The sequence below is a fragment of the Leptodactylus fuscus genome, chromosome 4 (genome assembly GCF_031893055.1).
Source record: "Leptodactylus fuscus isolate aLepFus1 chromosome 4, aLepFus1.hap2, whole genome shotgun sequence".
NCBI lineage: Eukaryota > Metazoa > Chordata > Amphibia > Anura > Leptodactylidae > Leptodactylus > Leptodactylus fuscus.
In genome coordinates this window covers 204,068,473-204,089,480 of record NC_134268.1, presented here as the reverse complement: position 1 = coordinate 204,089,480, position 21,008 = coordinate 204,068,473, and the positions used below count along the sequence as shown (strand labels likewise).

At 42.9% G+C, this 21,008-nt stretch overlaps 1 protein-coding gene across 10 annotated transcripts in view; it reads left to right on the top strand.

The window, feature by feature from the left end:
- The window catches only part of KIAA1217 (KIAA1217 ortholog), a 411,023-nt gene that overhangs the window by 225,596 nt on the left and 164,419 nt on the right, over nt 1–21,008 (top strand). Inside the window, exon 1 of one of the 10 annotated variants that reach the window (XM_075271668.1) lies at nt 6,456–6,829. The exons of the other annotated variants lie outside the window; for them this stretch is intronic. Coding sequence (XP_075127769.1) covers nt 6,731–6,829 — 99 coding nt within the window. The 5' untranslated portion in view covers nt 6,456–6,730. Of the gene's footprint in view, nt 1–6,455; nt 6,830–21,008 lie in introns of those variants that run through there. 10 annotated transcript variants of the gene reach the window in all.

Here is a 21,008-nt window from a genome sequence, read left to right as displayed (position 1 = left end):
CACATCTTCAAAATGTTGTTCTGGGTTTTGGGAGGCATTGAATGGCGGTAATAAATCCCTAGTCTTAAAAATATAACAAGTCTATGTCTAATCAATCTGGGGCTATAAAAATGGAAGCTGAAGGATTAAATGACTGTCAGTAGACATCTGGAATCTGATGTGATGTCATTTATAATGCCATTAAGTAGGCTGAGAACGCAGGAGTTCATCAATTACACACGACGGCGACCGTATGCCTCCGATACACCGCTACTGGGTCTGCTTATGCTAGTGCTTATGTGTCTGTAAAGGATGTGTCTTGGTGCTGATGACATTACAGTGACAGGCTCTTCTCATACCTATGTCAGTGATGACATTACAGTGACAGGCTCTTCTCATACCTATGTCAGTGATGACATCACAGTGACAGGATCTTCTCATACCTATGTCAGTGATGACATCAAAGTAACTAGCTGACTGCTCATACTCTTCCTATTTATGATGGTTCCAAGCCCTTATGTAAATCCCATCAATATTTGGTGTGACCTTTACTCTTTGGAGGAGAAGTCCTGGAAGTGATGATACGGCCCCCCCAGATACAGCCCTGATCTCATCATCATTCAGTCTGTCTGGGGTTACATGAAGAGACAGACGGATTGGAGCAAGCAACATCCACAGAAGATCTGGGCTTAGTTCTCCAAGATGGCGGGAACAATCTCCTGGCCGAGTTCTGCCAAACACTGTCTGCAAGTACCAAGAAGAACTGATGGAAGGCAAAGGGCAAAGGTCACACCGAATATTGATGGGATTTACATTTCTCATTTCTTCATTCGTGGCAAAAATAAACCATTAACCCTTCTCTTTCTGGAATCATTCTTTGCCGCATTTTCTACACCTGCCTAATACTTTTGCACAACTCTCCAGTTAAAGTGATCTTCAGTAACTAGCCTGGACCAGCCCACATTACTAAGCAGCGTGGCTTGCTTTCGTGAAGAGGACATTACAATAAAATGAGACTCTTTAAAGGTTATGACTAAATTGGTACCTGCTGAACTTCTTCAAGTACTTGTCAAGTGTATCCAGATCACTTGTCAGGGCCAATTCACACATCTGCTAAGCCTTCCCGACACCTTCCTATTTCTTTGTCTCCTTGCGTAGACAGCCTAGATGTTTGTGAATATCCAATTCCCACAGGGGGCGTCAGTTCCAGTCCATGTCTGCCATATGGAAGCTGTCAGTCGCCCGGTGTCGCCTGTAATGAACAGCCACCGGTTGAATCAATTTAGTAATTGCACAATAACACAGTCAGAGAAGTAATTACACATCAGCCGACAGTCGAGGCCTAAGAGCGCCCTGTCACGCTGCAATTTTCTGTAAAATATGCCTTTAATTATTTACATTTTATGTTTCATTGATTTTATGTGAAATGAGGATTATGCGAAAGAAGAATTATTTGGTCATTTACAAAAAGACATTTTTTTTTTTTTATCCACCTTGTAAAGAAGAAAAGAACACCTGTAGTGTGTGTAATGGGCGCTGTTTACCGTATGAGTAAGCGGAGCATTTATCGAGCCCCGGGCTACTAGTATATGGCCATGCAGACGTAGCAGAGCTGACTTTGTCGACTGGCTGCATTGTGTGCATAGGGGTCCAGCCTTATGATATTGAGGGTCAATATCTGATCAGTGGGGGACTGATAGGGGCATAACATGAAACATATGGGGACCCTATTTACCTTGTGCCATTTAGAATAGTGATATATTTTAGGTGACAGAGGGACCTCTGCGGCTTTCTCCTGCACCCATATAGCTATGCCCCTAGGGACCGATACCTAGCACCCCAACAAATAACTGTTCTCAACCACCCCTGGTGCTGCAACTACACAGTAGATGGAGCTGGAAGCAGACAGCATTGTCCACTGTGTAGTAGCGGGGACACAGTGAGGGCAGAGTATGACTGCAGCCTTAAAGATACTTCATTGTCAACATAAAGCTGGAAAACCCCTTTAATGGCTGATTGAGACTAATCCTGTCTTGACCTTGAGTCTAATGACCTGATTACATAGATCCTTATGATACTGCTAGTTCGGATTATTAGTTCTATGGTCAGGATGGGGTTTGTGGCCATAATATGGGCTATATACGGTTAGCCCGTACCTGCAATACTATGTAAGATCAATGGTTATTGATAGGCAGGGGCGTAACTTGAGGGGGTGCAGAGGGTGCAGTCGCACCGGGGCCCAGGAGCCTTAGGGGGCCCATAAGCACTGACTTTAGTTACACCACTATTGATCGGGTTACAAGTTCCATATGAACCCACATGCAATAAATGGCTTTGCTACATGTGTATATCCTGTTATTCCACGTTTTCTTGTTATACTCTCACATTGTCTTGCCATCATGGATAAGGGAATGTTGGGTAAGTGTGTGCCCGAGTTCTGGGGCTGAGGAAAGGGGGCACCAGGACACCACTTTCATATGTTTAGATGGTAACAGTAGTGAAGTCCAGCTATGGCTCTGCATGTATTATGTGTAAGAATTCTTTATGATTCTAAAATCCATCAAACCTTCACCATGACCTCTCTGGATTATGACCTGTGACCCTGGAATCAAGTCCTATGTGGAAAAGACATTACAGTGCTATAGGTCACAAAAGCAAGAATCATTAATATCCCTGGGGTGTAGTGGGGTCGAGTGGATATACTAAAAGGGCATGTACCCTATGGGAGATGGAGGGGAGGTAAACAAGTTACTCTGTTTTTGGAGGAGTGTAGTCTTTATATTACATACTGCATAGTCATCTGTTGTATTAAAGAGGTTGCCCCAGACCCACAATGGATATAATGGATAGCAATAATCTATTTACAGGATTGGTTATCTACGTCCAATTGTTGGGGTCAACACCTGGACCCTGGAGCGATCACCCAACGGAAGCCGTATACAAGGTATAAGGCCGGGAGAAGCCCTGTTCCTATTTATGTGAATGGGAGCAAAGCTGCAGTTCCCCCAATGCCACTGCTACAGTGTATGGAGCTGGAAGCTGTATACAGTGTACTGAGAGATACAATGTAGCGGTGGTGATGGGGAACTGCAGCTCTGCTACCATTCACTTGAATACATCTTCCTTGTAAATACATCTACCTTGTATACATCTTCCATCAGCTGATCAGTGCAGGGTCTGGGTGTCGGACCCCCACCGATCAGATCCTGTATTCATTATGGCTGGGTCTCAGACCCCCCCCCCCATTAAAGACTTCAACAATCGTTTTGACAGCTTTCAGTGACAAACAGCACAATTGTGAATGCAGCTCTGGAGTATCGCCCAGTCTATAATACAGGATCGGCATAGAATAATGCAATTTACCGTAATTGCAAAATTACTCTTATGTAGGTTTTTAGAAAGTATAAAACTGAGCTAAAAGTTTGCCCATGCTTCAAGACTATTTTGTGCTTATACTAAATTTTATGCAATTTTTTTCACTATGGATGTCTTAATGAAGTTTCTATTACATTTCCTATTGTTAGCCTTGGATGAATATATTTCAGAATAGAATAGGGAACTCCTGTGGTGTGCAATACATCAGATAAGGTTTCAGCTTGCTCTACATTACAGCCCCTGGCAGTCTCCTTACAGGAGCTCAGGTTGGACAGGTTTAACCGGGCAAAATGTGGCTTCTCATTTACATAAATGAACGACAGTGCAGGGCGACTCCCTGTGCCATGTGGTATTATGACCCAGGGCAGGATCACATGATCCAAACATGCCGTTTCAGGACTCCGATTCGTACAGTGAAGTCAATGCACAAGGATCAGGTCTTCTTGGCTATAGCTTACTGTATACCGGAGCCGTGGTCTCTTACCATGATCATTAGGGCGATCATTAAGATCCCAGCCTATTTACTGTATATGATGTGTAAGACCATCCCATCAGAGCATAAAGGGGACATATAGGGTGATACACACAAGCCTAATATTATTTACCACCAAAACATCTCACAAGGCGTCATGTAGTATCTGGAACCAAGATGTTGCAAGGCATCACCATGTTCCATCCCTCAATAGGTGCCACTCAACTAATTCTGGTACAGTTGGAATTTTTTCTCTAGCCCCTACCGATCCCGAGCAATCATTCCTGTTAGTTTCTGCTCTCTACCGTCAGACGGGCGGTCCCTGACTAACTCCTCCCTCCAAGAACCGCCCATCTGACAGTAGAGAGCTGAATTAGCATATTGGGTGCTGAAACTATTAAGACTGATTGCTCAGGAATGGTGGGGGATAGAGAAAAAATTCCAACTGCTCCAGAATCAGTGGAGCGGCGCCTATCAAATGATATAAAGAGTTGCTATGGTTGAAGGTGCTCAAAGGTCCCCTTTAAGTTCTGTTACTTGTGAGGTGAAGCTTCCAAGGATCAGACGTGTCTTCTAGCACATGCCACAGATGCTTGAAGGGATTGAGATGTGGGGAATTTGGAGGCCAAGTCAGCACCTTGTTCTCTTTGTCATGTACCTTACACATTGCACGAGAATTCTGGTGTATTTTATTAGTAAATCTGCCTCAATAACTCTACAGTATGCAGTAAGCTCCTGAAATCCCTCTAATGACTATTTTAATCTCCAGAATTTGTTGAATAACCGACATAACAATAGTACGTGTGAAATCCATACTTTACTAGTCAGTGATGACTCTGGAAGGGACGGGGTGCGGAGTTTAATAGGGCCTGTTCTAAATCCAATGGCCTATGGTTACTACTGCTGTGTGTATTAACTCTTGTCTGTGCTATTGCATTCTGAATTTCTTCCTGTACTGTGACATCACTGTGTGTATTATCCCTGTACTGTGACACCACTGTGTGTATTATCTCTGTACTGTGACACCACTGTGTGTATTATCTCTGTACTGTGACATCACTGTGTGTATTATCTCTGTACTGTGACATCACTGTGTGTATTATCTCTGTACTGTGACATCACTGTGTGTATTATCTCTGTACTGTGACATCACTGTGTGTATTATCCTGTACTGTGACATCACTGTGTGTATTATCTCTGTACTGTGACATCACTGTGTGTATTATCTCTGTACTGTGACATCACTGTGTGTATTATCCCTGTACTGTGACATCACTGTGTGTATTATCTCTGCACTGTGACATCACTGTGTGTATTATCTCTGTACTGTGACATCACTGTGTGTATTATCTCTGTACTGTGACATCACTGTGTGTATTATCCCTGTACTGTGACATCACTGTGTGTATTATCCTGTACTGTGACATCACTGTGTGTATTATCTCTGTACTGTGACATCACTGTGTGTATTATCTCTGTACTGTGACATCACTGTGTGTATTATCCTGTACTGTGACATCACTGTGTGTATTATCTCTGTACTGTGACATCACTGTGTGTATTATCCCTGTACTGTGACATCACTGTGTATATTATCCTGTACTGTGACATCACTGTGTGTATTATCTCTGTACTGTGACATCACTGTGTGTATTATCCCTGTACTGTGACATCACTGTGTGTATTATCTCTGTACTGTGACATCAGTGTGTGTATTATCCCTGTACTGTGACATCACTGTGTGTATTATCTCTGTACTGTGACATCACTGTGTGTATTATCCCTGTACTGTGACATCACTGTGTGTATTATCTCTGTACTGTGACATCACTGTGTGTATTATCCCTGTACTGTGACATCACTGTGTGTATTATCCTGTGCTGTGACATCACTGTGTGTATTATCCCTGTACTGTGACATCACTGTGTGTATTATCCTGTACTGTGACATCACTGTGTGTATTATCCCTGTACTGTGACATCACTGTGTGTATTATCTCTGTACTGTGACATCACTGTGTGTATTATCTCTGTACTGTGACATCACTGTGTGTATTATCTCTGTACTGTGACATCACTGTGTGTATTATCTCTGTACTGTGACATCACTGTGTGTATTATCCTGTACTGTGACATCACTGTGTGTATTATCCCTGTACTGTGACATCACTGTGTGTATTATCCTGTACTGTGACATCACTGTGTGTATTATCTCTGTACTGTGACATCACTGTGTGTATTATCTCTGTACTGTGACATCACTGTGCTCATTATCTTTGGGGAGACCAAAACAATCCCAATCTTTTTAGAACTTACTACTTGTGCTTATGGGCCCTCCGTTCCAGTTTTGCGTCGGGGGCCCCTCCGTTACTTGTAACCTCCCTTTCCCTGATTCAGTCTTGTTCTGTAACTGGCTAAAACTTGAGCTTCAGAAGGAGTTAAATAGTTTTTCTTGTCTGTAAACTGAGAATTGCTTAGTGTAATATAGAAAGGAGACAAAGTAACATCAAAGGCTCAGCGGCGGCGTGGAGCAATCTGTGCCCCTCAGCAGCGCTCTTCTATTAGTCATCTCTACCTATAGTCGGATTTATTCAGCGCTGGCGGTGAGAGGAGAGGACAACTGGATATTCTTTTCCCTTGTTTAAAGTAATCCGGATTCCTTGGAAGATCTGGGCTTTTATGGGCAGTGGTGATTTAGAAATTTGCACTACAACTCCACCTCCTCCTATTGAGTGTGCTTCACCCATGACAGACCAGTAATGAGACACTGAGGAGCAGAGTGTGCGGTAATATCCGGCAACCTGGTATTAGGCTCCAGCCGAACATGTACACACAAGACGACTAGTGACAACACGCTCTATGGCTGTGCACACAACCTGCGGCCGGAGCTGAGGGCGCCTTGGAAATGGAGAAAGACTTTCAAACCGACAAGAAGATCAGAAACGAGAAAAGATTTGTGTCGTTGTGTTGCGCCGGATCCAGACACCAATCAGGAATTAGCAAGGTAGAAAATATTCCAATACTATCCATAACTACATGTACAAACTTTATAGCTGCAACCTATTCTGCAGGAACCCTATGGCAGGAGTATAGCAGAGCCAAGTGTGTCAGGTGCAGCAGTGTACGGTATGATATTTGGGACATGCTTATCTGCGGATTTACAGGTCACTCTGCTTTGTTTTTGTTACTCAACCACTGCAGAGATAAGTGGTAGGTTCAGCTCTGCTACATATCGAGGATCGTCACTAGAATTGTGTAGTTGCTGTATGTTTGTAGTTGGAAGCGTCTTCAGCCAGTGGTCTCCAACCTGTTGCTTTCAGCTCCTGAAAAAGTTGAAAAATTGGTATTCTGGCTGTAATATGTCCTCATTTGCAGATTTACGGGGTCTAAAGCTGGCCCTACATGTTAGATAACTATTGGCTATCCCTCCTGATCCCCCACCTGTAGGCATGCCATGTATTCTGAATGGGGAGAGGGTCTGCCGAAATCCTTATCTACTCCGAGACTTACTGGTGTGGAAAGTCAGGACACCCCCATACACACTGGAGGGTCCTTCAGAAATGATTGGTTGATATTTAACGGATTATACCCTATGCACATGGACAGAGGATAAGCTGTGTCCCCAAGAGATCCAGAGAATAGGGAACCGAAAGTCCCTCCAAAACTTTGTGAATGGAGCACCAATGCGCTTGAGTGACCAGTGCTCAGTTCACTTCTATGGGGCTGCGTGCGCTATCGAAATTTACAACCCCATAGAAGTGAATGGAGGGTCAGTCATGCAAGTGTGCTAGCACTGAATTCACAAGGAGGCTTTAGGGTAACTTTTGGTCCCCCATTCTCCCAATCGCTGGGCCCCCCAGCAATAGAACACTTATCCCCTGTCCTCTGGATAGTAGATAAGTGTCCTTAATGACACAACCCCTTTAAGCTAACGTTTATGGTCAGCCTTACCCATGGGACCTCCACCAGTTTCAAGAATTAAGGTGAAATGTGGTGTTATATGATGCCCTGTCAAATGTATAAGCAGCCACATATTACAGTCCTTCACAGCTGGAGGGATACTTTGCAGCAGTTGATGTCTCTCTGCGCCCTGTTCAGGGGTTGTCCTAATGGGGTAATAAATCTCTTATTGTATAATAGCGCTTACCTATAATGGTGCTGTTGGAATTGGTTACTCTACCTGGTAAAGTGAACCAATAGACTGTCAAGTTCCCTGTTGTTTCTTTAAGGGACTGTCAGCAGAATATACCTTCTGTCTGTCAGCAGAATTTAGCCTCTGTCTATCAGCAGAATATACTTTCTGTCTGTCAGCAGACCATAGAATAGAATAGAAGCCGATTGCAGAGGAAAGTCGCTTATAGCCATTTCGTGACCATTTAGGCTATGGTTACACTAATTTTTGGCCATATACCGACACAAATGTTACGTTGGCAGGTGCTCTAAGTGAATGTGGGGGTCACGAAACCCGCTATTGTTAGATGTACGTTAGGTCACAGTTCTGGTACTCAGCAGGTTGCAGCATGACCACATTCATATAAGAGGGTGCAATGTAGTGGTGTGACATTTTGATCACGTTGCCTTGTAGCCCTAACCTAAAATCAGTATTCATCCCAAGGAAACTTAAAGGCAGTCAATGCCGAAAAATGTGGCCCAGGTCAACCCACCCTGTTTCCTATTTGATGGGTGAGATCAGTGGATTGGATGACCTGGCCCTTCTCTTCTATCTCCATGATAGGGTCCAGGGTTGTAAAAATTGGCACTATAATGGGGGTCTAGTTTGATCTGTGCTGGGGGGGAGGGCTGTAAACACCCCTGAGACATCCATAGTACATGCATGAAACGCAGTCACAGTGGCTCTCCATTCTGGTTCATAAAGTGGAGTCCTAAAGAGGACACCCAGGAGGAGGTCTTCTGCCACCCTCCATATGTCCTAATGGGAGACAACCCAATTTGGCTCCAAATTTCCACCTTCTCCAAGCTTATTCACTTGTCACCACTACATCCCAGTGAGGTGCACCATACCTCTGTTATATATGTCACGCCTGGGGTTTACCCGATCTCGAGATTTCAGGATCGATTTTAAAATCCAATTTCCGATCATTTTCAAGCCAATCCCGATCACGAAATTTGCTTGATCGCCGAATAGAATCCGATCTTTCCCGATCCCAATCGCTCAACCCTAGTCAATGCTTCTCTATGGGAAAAGTCACTTTTAGGGTTGAGCCGTTCTTGAGATTTCCAAATCCGATTTCCGATCATTTTATAGCCGATCCCGATCTAGATCATGAAATTTTCTCGATCTTTCTCGATCGCTCAACCCTAGTCACACCTGTAGATTCAGAGAAGAACAAATTTAAAATCTTATGTAAATGAGACGGTTGGTGCACTGGGGGCGGGCCTTCACCTCCCTGGAGCATTGGTCTTGCCACTCCTATCCTTACCCTCTCCTGCCTGTGCACCCCATGCAGTAAAAGTTGATCCTCCCACTGCTATGACATCACCCATCCTACTTGAGCAGCAACAATAGTGCACCTAGGGCTGAAGGCTCCGCCCTCAGTGCACCGAAACGTCAAAATTATTTTCTCCAGATCTACAAAAGATATATGATGTATTACTGTAATGTGCTCTGTAACAGGGTGGGGACTGTTTCATATGGTTGGAGGGGGGTGTTGACAGACTCCCTTCCATCTATTATTATAATACATTGCTATATAGCAAATCTTTGTACATCGACCTTCCGCCGGTGAAATTATTGTTTTGCTGTGTGCTAATATAATTTGGACAGCTGAAGGGATTGTTACAGTTGTAATCCTAATGAAAATGTCAAGTAATTACGGTCGGCGTCTCTAATGGCGGCCGCCTCTTATCTGCGCTGACTTTTAAATAACAGCCATGTTTCACTGCGGCGGCAGATAGCTGTCAGTGATACGCCGCCTGCTCCGCCTCATTTCTCTTTGATTAACTTCCCTTTTTTAAAACAAATGATGTCTCTTTAGTAAACCCTGGAATTATTTATTCCTCCTGCCCGGAGCCGAGGGAGAAAAATTGTATTTTTTTGTCAGGTTGTAAAGTAGGTTGGAACTCAATTTTTGCCGTGTAGACCAACAGATGAGTTTTGTTTATGAAGCTTTCAAAGTGTAGCTCAAGATCTGGTGTCATATAATGTTATAGGCCCGACATATTGTCCTTATTATATCTCATAATATAAGTATAGAGGAGGTGGAAGCAGCGAAGAGACATAGTAACCCTGGGGTGCCATAGCAAAACTTGTAACCGGGCCCCAATGTGCAGTGACCACCTTATGCAATGATGTTATAGTGCAGATAATACACACAGTGATGTCACAGTACAGGGATAATACACACAGTGATGTCACAGTACAGGATAATACACACAGTGATGTCACAGTACAGGATAATACACACAGTGATGTCACAGTACAGGGATAATACACACAGTGATGTCACAGTACAGGATAATACACACAGTGATGTCACAGTACAGGATAATACACACAGTGATGTCACAGTACAGGATAATACACACAGTGATGTCACAGTACAGGATAATACACACAGTGATGTCACAGTACAGAGTTAATACACACAGTGATGTCACAGTACAGGGATAATACACACAGTGATGTCACAGTACAGGGATAATACACACAGTGATGTCACAGTACAGGGGTAATACACACAGTGATGTCACAGTACAGAGATAATACACACAGTGATGTCACAGTACAGGGATAATACACACAGTGATGTCACAGTACAGAGATAATACACACAGTGATGTCACAGTACAGGGATAATATACACAGTGATGTCACAGTACAGGGATAATACACACAGTGATGTCACAGTACAGAGATAATACACACAGTGATGTCACAGCACAGGATAATACACACAGTGATGTCACAGTACAGGGATAATACACACAGTGATGTCACAGTACAGGGATAATACACACAGTGATGTCACAGTACAGGGATAATACACACAGTGATGTCACAGTACAGGATAATACACCCAGTGATGTCACAGTACAGGATAATACACACAGTGATGTCACAGTACAGAGATAATACACACAGTGATGTCACAGTACAGGGATAATACACACAGTGATGTCACAGTACAGGGATAATACACACAGTGATGTCACAGTACAGAGATAATACACACAGTGATGTCACAGTACAGGATAATACACACAGTGATGTCACAGTACAGGGATAATACACACAGTGATGTCACAGTACAGGGATAATACACACAGTGATGTCACAGTACAGGGATAATACACACAGTGATGTCACAGTACAGGATAATACACCCAGTGATGTCACAGTACAGGATAATACACACAGTGATGTCACAGTACAGAGATAATACACACAGTGATGTCACAGTACAGGGATAATACACACAGTGATGTCACAGTACAGGATAATACACCCAGTGATGTCACAGTACAGGATAATACACACAGTGATGTCACAGTACAGAGATAATACACACAGTGATGTCACAGTACAGGGATAATACACACAGTGATGTCACAGTACAGGGATAATACACACAGTGATGTCACAGTACAGAGATAATACACACAGTGATGTCACAGTACAGGGATAATACACAGTGATGTCACAGTACAGAGATAATACGCACAGTGATGTCACAGTACAGGATAATACACACAGTGATGTCACAGTACAGGGATAATACACACAGTGATGTCACAGTACAGAGATAATACACACAGTGATGTCACAGTACAGGGATAATACACACAGTGATGTCACAGTACAGGGATAATACACACAGTGATGTCACAGTACAGGGATAATACACACAGTGATGTCACAGTACAGGGGTAATACACACAGTGATGTCACAGTACAGAGATAATACACACAGTGATGTCACAGTACAGGGATAATACACACAGTGATGTCACAGTACAGAGATAATACACACAGTGATGTCACAGTACAGGGATAATATACACAGTGATGTCACAGTACAGGGATAATACACACAGTGATGTCACAGTACAGAGATAATACACACAGTGATGTCACAGCACAGGATAATACACACAGTGATGTCACAGTACAGGGATAATACACACAGTGATGTCACAGTACAGGGATAATACACACAGTGATGTCACAGTACAGGGATAATACACACAGTGATGTCACAGTACAGGATAATACACCCAGTGATGTCACAGTACAGGATAATACACACAGTGATGTCACAGTACAGAGATAATACACACAGTGATGTCACAGTACAGGGATAATACACACAGTGATGTCACAGTACAGGGATAATACACACAGTGATGTCACAGTACAGAGATAATACACACAGTGATGTCACAGTACAGGATAATACACACAGTGATGTCACAGTACAGGGATAATACACACAGTGATGTCACAGTACAGGGATAATACACACAGTGATGTCACAGTACAGGGATAATACACACAGTGATGTCACAGTACAGGATAATACACCCAGTGATGTCACAGTACAGGATAATACACACAGTGATGTCACAGTACAGAGATAATACACACAGTGATGTCACAGTACAGGGATAATACACACAGTGATGTCACAGTACAGGGATAATACACACAGTGATGTCACAGTACAGAGATAATACACACAGTGATGTCACAGTACAGGGATAATACACAGTGATGTCACAGTACAGAGATAATACGCACAGTGATGTCACAGTACAGGATAATACACACAGTGATGTCACAGTACAGGGATAATACACACAGTGATGTCACAGTACAGGGATAATACACACAGTGATGTCACAGTACAGAGCTAATACGCACAGTGATGTCACAGTGCAGGATAATACACACAGTGATGTCACAGTACAGGAATAATACACACAGTGATGTCACAGTACAGGGATAATACACACAGTGATGTCACAGTACAGGGATAATACACACGGTGATGTCACAGTACAGGATAATACACACAGTGATGTCACAGTACAGGGATAATACACACAGTGATGTCACAGTACAGAGATAATACACACAGTGATGTCACAGTACAGGGATAATACACACAGTGATGTCACAGTACAGGGATAATACACACAGTGATGTCACAGTACAGGATAATACACACAGTGATGTCACAGTACAGGGATAATACACACAGTGATGTCACAGTACAGAGATAATACACACAGTGATGTCACAGTACAGGGATAATACACACAGTGATGTCACAGTACAGAGATAATACACACAGTGATGTCACAGTACAGAGATAATACAGTGATGTCACAGTACAGGGATAATACACACAGCGCTGCATTTTTTACCAAAAAGTGGGCATGGCATTTGCATCTTCCTGCGGCGCATGTTTGGTGCAAATTGAGTTCCTGTGCCAAAGATGCGCCACATCTACAACTTTTTTTGGCTTACTTGTAAGGTCCCCCATTTGTTGTATGTAAGATTACAGACAACACATGGCAATATTAAAGTGGTTATTACATACTCTACATCTGGGATCTTATAAGGCCAGCACTAGCTGTCGGTAGCTTACATGGAGATATACAGCATGATTATATACACAGTGTTATATACACAGCCCATCCACTAGAGTATAATAAAATCACTGTATTAGGGCAGACACCAAGCCCTGTATACAAACATCTGCTTCCTACATACTGGGGTGGCTTGTCTGGCTGCTCCATAGGAGTTGTCTATTATATGTATTATATATACTCCTACTACCTTCATTGCTGTATATGGGACACGTCTGATAGCTCGCACTGCTGTGCTATAATCCATAATTGGAGGGAGGGGATGTGAGATATGTCAGGGTGACACACGATACACTGTACATGATGTAATATGAACATTCTTGTTAATAGGAATGTAGCGTGTCCCGGTCCTGAATTGTAGTCTTAGAAGTGATCCTTGGCACTATATGGCAGAATTATATTGGCTGTTATTATTGGGAACCACATGGTGGTATTATATGAACTGTATATGATAGTAGATTCTTGGCATTCACTATATGGCAGAATTATGTAGGTTTTTATTATTGGGTACTACATGGTGGTATTATGTAAATAGTATATGGCAGAATGACTATGGCACTATATAGCAGTATTATTACTAAAACTGATCCATAAGGTCACTGTTCGCGACTGAAATTAGGTCAGTGAACAATAGTCACCTCTCAGACAGTCAATGACAACTGTAGCTATAATCGGTTATCGAGAGCGGGCCAATGCCCGAGAGTCCCATATGTGACTTTCCAGGTCAATCAGGGCACTTTTTGATTTGGACCAACTTTATTTGGACCCAATATACGCAGAACAAATTACGGAAGAATCTCATCTCTCATAACAATCCAGTAACTGGAAATTATTGTATTCTGGTGTCTCTTCAGACCTCACAGTGCAATAGGTGGAGGCCCCAACAATTATACTCACCTTCCGTCTTTGCAACCTTCTTGGCTCTCTCCGAGTCCTCTTCTGGGCTTCTGGTTATGTCATGCCCCCCCAAAGTCACCTTGTGATTAGGCCTTAGTAGTCACATGAGGCCTACCGAACCCCTAAACAACCGATCGCTACTAATCCATTCACCCATCTCTACTAATAACCAAGAATCAGTGGGCATGGCCACGTAGGGCAATTTTTGGGATATCAAACAGATATTTTTGGTTGTTGGTGTTGACCTTCTGTATAGTCACTAGGACATAACGCTCTTTGTTGTAAGAACCAGCTTTTCCATGTTGCTGATACAGACCGGCGGGACAAACGTAAAAATCTCCTTCAACCTTTTCTTCCAGTCCGGTGACTAATAGGAACCTAAAATTATCTCCAGTTCTTTTATCTCATAATGACTGGTTGTGCAAGAAACTCCTGAATACAGAGGTAAACGTGAGCTTATGGCGGGCAGTAATACCTGTGCAGGACAACAGAATACCTGAGCGCTGACTACACTACCACGACTCTGCTCAATATCTCGCAATGGGGTGGATATATATTTACACCCAGTGTTTGTGCGACTCCAACTATGACACGATGGCCAGTGACGGTGACAACTTATACGGCTACTCCCAGAGGTCCATAATGCGAAATCTGTACGTCCGACATGTATGGTACTAGCGCTGCTCAATCTTTTTGCACCTAGAAGTCCCAGTTGCAGCACCCTTAGGGTATCAGTGCGAGTACATTCACTTGCCATAGCCACGGATTTGTAGGCTGATATGGTGAGCATTGGCCACTCAAAGGGAGTCAGAGCCCTAGCCACTAATCTTGACAACGTGACAACCACTTATAGCCCTTTAAACCTCACAAAAGTGAATTGTGCCCTCCACAGGTTCATAGTGTCGCTTCAAGGTAACAGTGCACCCAACAAAGTCATTTTTATCCCCGAGCCATGTAATTGGACTTCCCAGTGCTCCCCTTGTAATGGTGCTCCCTTGTTCACCACACATAGCGAATAGTGCCGCTTGTGCCCTCCACATCGGTAATAATACCCTTCCCTCGTATAGCTTTCCCATAGATCATAGTGTTCAAAATTTATCAAGTTTTCTGCTATGAATGAGCTGCAAATTTTGGGGCAAAACTTTTTTTTGTGCAAAAATTTGCAACGGTTTTCAACGCTCTTGCCACTATTTTGCAGCCCTGTCGGATTTAGGATCCTTGAAATCTGCACCAACTTTGTGATATCTTAGCTGCACCCATTTCCTATTAAGCTCCACCCATTTCCTATTAAACCCCACCCTCTTGCCCACAATATTAGCCCAGTTTTTTTTGCGCATTTCTGGCACATGCTGCATTCTCTGCTATATCAGATCTATCGACCTGGAGAACCCCTTTAAGATAACATGTCATAGGATTACATAACAGTCTCAACCACGGGTCTTCCTAGCTTTATATTCCTCATGGAATATCCACAATGTATTGTTGACTAATCTCACACATTAAATGTGTTTTCTGGGTGATACATACAGAAGCAGAAAGCTCCTTTCTCAGCAGTTTTTTCTCTAAACTTGTTTAGTTCCATCAACAAAGTTGCAAAATTGCCGGTATCAGCACAACGGGACGAAAAAGACAATTTTTTGATGTGATGCTTTGAAAAGTCCAAAAAAGCGGCTATGAAAGGAAGGACTATCATCCAAACGGCTCTTTGAAATACTGTGTAATGTGAAATCAATGAACACTCTGCACAGAGAGAACTGGCTTCCTGGATATTATTTGCTTTTGCATTGAGGTTAGAACAGAACAGGTTGGTTGGACGAGTTTTACAAACTATGGCGGGCTTGATAGTCTCTAGTGCGGCAGAGAATGGGACAGATGTATTAAGACCGGCGTATTGTGCACCTGGCTTAATAATGGACAATGGGTTGTTACAACGGAGTGTGATTTAGGCTAAGGCCCCACGTATTGAACCGCAGCCAAAAAACGCAGAGAAGACCATGGCAGAAACGCATTGCATTTATTTCCCGCAGCATTTTTCACAGTTCTCCTGTGCGGCCTTTCTGCTTCTATTATTCCTATACAAAAAACACCAACAAAAATCGCAACATTTCTGCTACAGATTTTGTTCTGCAACGTGTGGATGGGATAAACCGGAAACTCATTGACTTTGTAGGTAATGTAAAATAGTGGGGATTTTTTTTCCTGGTGGGTCTAATTGTCTCCTTGTAATATTGCAAATAAGTTCCATCCAATAAAATGGAGCTGAGTTGCAATACTACAGATCGCCTATGGACAAAAGGTGGCGCTGTTTCTGAAAGTATACACTCTTGTTTATCTAATCTTGTGCAAAAACATGGCTAAACCTCTTTATGGAGGTCACAGCACACAACACAACAGGGTCACCGCCCCATTCACCGGTAAACAAGCGCCACCATTCCTACCATATTCTATATCCCATCCAATTCTAAACTTTCATCCATCAATTCCGCAGCAATTATTCTACCATTTGATTTTCTACACGACCAATTTGGTTGTTTTGTCTGGACTTTGCTCATGGAGAGAAAATAATATGAATCAGAAAGTTACATTGGATTCCTTACAGCAATTTTAAAGAGTGTTTTTTATTCAAGGAACAGAATTGTATTTGCACTGATGCAATATAATAGTAAGTAGGCTGAAACGCACTTAGTGATCTTTTTGTTGGGTGAAGCGATATATTATACTGGAACAAGAGTTATGGAGGTGGTTCTCACGTCTCAACAATCCCATATGTGGACTTATGGCAATGCCAGATGTTAATCTGCTACGTCATGTGTTTCGGGGCAACCTCTTCTCTAAATGAGGGTGACCAGAGTGGTAGCGGCCACTTCTGGAGAAAAATGGTACTATATGGTGGCCATTAGAGATGGACGAGCCACATTGGCACGAGCCAGGTTCAACCCGAAATATCCCAAATTGTTTGTTTTTTAACAAAACCGAACAATTGGGGGATTTGTCTTGGACAAACTAAAATGGCCCCAAAGTATAATAGGTGGAGGTGAAAAAAAATAAACAGTCATACTCACCTTACCCCACCATATTTGGGCCTTCTAGAGGTGCTCTCCTGGTGACATCATGCTTCTGAGCCTGTGACATCATGATGCTCAGTGTACCCATGTCACCATTGGTGACCCTGGACAGATGATGTTATCGAGGAGACCAAGAGAGCATGGGCGAAAGTACAAAAGAGATGAGGGGAGGCGAGTATAAATGTTTTTTTGTTTTTTTTATACACCTACCATGAGCCTCCACCCTTTATATTCTGGGGTCTGAAGAGACGCCAGGGTATAATAATGTCACTTCAGGTTCTATCCAAACTTGTTCGACCCAAAACCAATCAGAGAGCCGAGCCACCCAAAACAAAATGAATCTTCACTAGAGATGAGTGAGTAGTATTCCATCAAGTAGGTATTCGAACAAATACTACGGTATTCAAAATACTCGTACTCGTTCGAATACTATGGCTATTCGCAGTAAAGATTTGATTCAGAACCAGCGTTATGCTATACACAGCAGTCTCCATTGTGGTCAGATCTTAGACTCCGCCTCCTCACAGAAGAACCTCCGGCAGAACCAGCTTTGATTGGCCGAATGCTGTACACTGGCCAATCAACGCTGGTTAATGCAATCCTATGAGAAAAAGTAAGCTCCCTCGTAACAGCAAGCTGCCAGCTCTCCCGACTAGCAAGGACGAGCCTGCTGCAGAACCAGCGTTGATATTCCGAATGCTGTACAGTGTATAGCATTCGGCCAATCAATGCTGGTTCTGCAGGAGGCGCTTGCCTCCCGTCCGGAAGGAGTCCTCAGGAGGACCCCCCCCGAACGGAATATCAGCGCAACTGCAAGCGCTGTGCAGTTAAAGCGCACAGACCCCATACACTATAATGGGGTTCGTGCGCTTTAACTGTACAGCGCTCCTCCTAAACACTCTCCTCCTGCTACTCGTGGACTTGGTGACTCTCCTTTAGTCGAATAGTGGTCTCCCCTGAAACAAGCATTTTTTCCCATAGACTATAATGGGATTCGATATTCGATCGCGTAGTAGACTATTTAGGCTCTACTGGAAATGAATATCGAATCTCGAATATTTCACTACTCGCTCATCTCTAATCTTCACCCATCTATAGTCCCCATGTATATGAATGGACGACTATATAGAACGTAGCACCGAAGATGAGAGCCTCTGTTAATGGGAGTCTGTCACTCCAGATAGATAGGTTAGGGTCACCTGAATCGAACTGTTTTCCCCTTGTGAATCGCGGCCTCTGTTCCAAGATATCACCATTATCATCAATATGCAAATTAGCTGTTTGAAGCTGTCATTGCTCCAAAGAGCTCATTTGCATACTGACAAAAAAAATTAAAAATCACAAGAGTAAAACATTGCTTGATTCAGGTGAACTTAACCTATCTATCTGGAGGGTTGGATTAATATTCCCGGGTCTGGTGATAGACAACACTTTCCGACAGACTAAATATTCAGTCTATGGAGGTAATGTGTTCATATTGGTGCTTTGTGTTCCCCACCGGCATGAGATCCACCTGACTTAGTAGTCCCTGTGTCAAGCACAGCATTTGGAGGTCCCATAGGCCAGAAATGAAATCAGGGACTGGCATAGAATTCAGGTATAATCCATGAGTTATAGTAAATTTGTCAAGTCAATGGAATATAGAGTCCAATATGGTGTCCACCCCTGATCTACCCACTATCGTAAAAAGCGGTCAGCGGGACACCATATTGGACCAACAATGTGGTACATCTTTGGCACAATAAAGGGGAATGTGCCAAGGACACGTGACATCTACGTCAGAAAAACTAGTATAGATGGGTTAATATTCCACCATGTCTCTTACTGCCACTAAAGAGAGAATGTGACTGGAACAGACGCTGCTGCCATAAATCAATCACTAATGATTTGTATGAATATAATATAATAAATGTAATCATGAGACGTAAGCCGATCCGTGTAGCTGGCAGGTCTAGGCCTAGTGCGGGGAGTCTGATAAATTAACTTAATCAGGGTTGACGCGATAGAACAAATGAAGGCGGTATGAGGCGACGTCTGCGGTGGAAAATGTTAAGTAAAGGTTTCCTATGTTACTTGTACTTACCCCTTTTCTCAATTTATCAATCCTCTAAACGAAACGAAGGGTGCACAGTTAGCGATTGCTACCGGGCCCTGGAGCCTGAGGGGGGCCTTTCCACAACAGAAGAAGACACCAGGATCATAAATTGCACATAGTAAGTGTTGGCCAGGAGGTTCAGGTGACATGACTGGATGGAAATACTTGTGAGAGGGTTCCCAGTTTAGGACCCCCCTTCTATTAACCAGGAGATGGAGTGGCGACAAAGACGTTCCCCTTTTGTGGGTCTTTTTATCTCTTGTGAATCGTTCCTCCCTATTGCAGGGTATTATCCCACAGGATGTCATGTACTCAGAGGATGGATTCTATAATAAATGTATTATCATCAAGTATTATACACTATATAAGTCATGGATAAATCAGTAGTCTCAGTCACGAGGTTACACCTTCATTTACATGGATCATGAAGTCTATAAAAGTCTGTCACCGAGTGTCACGGAATCAGTATTTTGCTTTAGGCCAAATTTTTTATACATGAAGTCATTTTGATGGTGTATATTGTAGCTGCATTGCAAGGTTGCTTCTTTTCTCTCCCAGAAACAGCGCCCTTTATGACCGTAGGTTTTGACTGGTATTGCAGCTCAATCACATTCATTTGAATACAGCTGCAAAACCGTACCAAACCCATACAGTAAAGTGATACTGTCCCTGACCAACTTGGGGCTTCAGCCTAAATGGCTTATTAATTGATGACCTATCGTTTGGGTCAGAGTCTTACACGCGGGAACCTCACAGATCAGCAGTTTGATCAACAGTGTCCCTACTGCTTCTTGGCCATGTGATGTCACGTTCATCGGTCACTTGGCCTTTCGTAGCCCAGTCTTCTGCATGAACTATAACTACGGGTTTTGTATGAAGAAGCCGCAGCACTCTACTGAATGCTGCAGTCCCTTCAAACAGCTGATCAGCTGGGGACCCAGGTGTCAGACGCCTGCTGATCAGCCAAGGATAGGTAAGACTGAAAACCCCCTTTAAATTGGAAATTTCTTTAGGGATTCTGCTGTATCAGGAATTCTGAATTTAAAGGGATTTTACTATATGTATGTATGTGGGTGATTCACTGTGGGTGGGCCTTATGGACAGATACAGTCCTATGAAAAAGTTTGGGCACCCCTATTAATCTTAATAATTTTTAGTTCTAAATATTTTGGTGTTTGCAACAGCCATTTCAGTTTGATATATCTAATAACGGATGGACACAGTAATATTTCAGGATTGAAATGAGGTTTATTGTACTAACAGAAAATGCGCAATATGCATTAAACCAAAATTTGACCGGTGCAAAAATATGGGCACCTCAACAGAAAAGTGACATTAATATTTAGTACATCCTCCTTTTGCAAAGATAACAGCCTCTAGTCGCTTCCTGTAGCTTTTAATCAGTTCCTGGATCCTGGATGAAGGTATTTTGGACCATTTCTTTCTACAAAACAATTCAAGTTCAGTTAAGTTTGATGGTCGCCGAACATGGACAGCCCGCTCTCAAATGATCT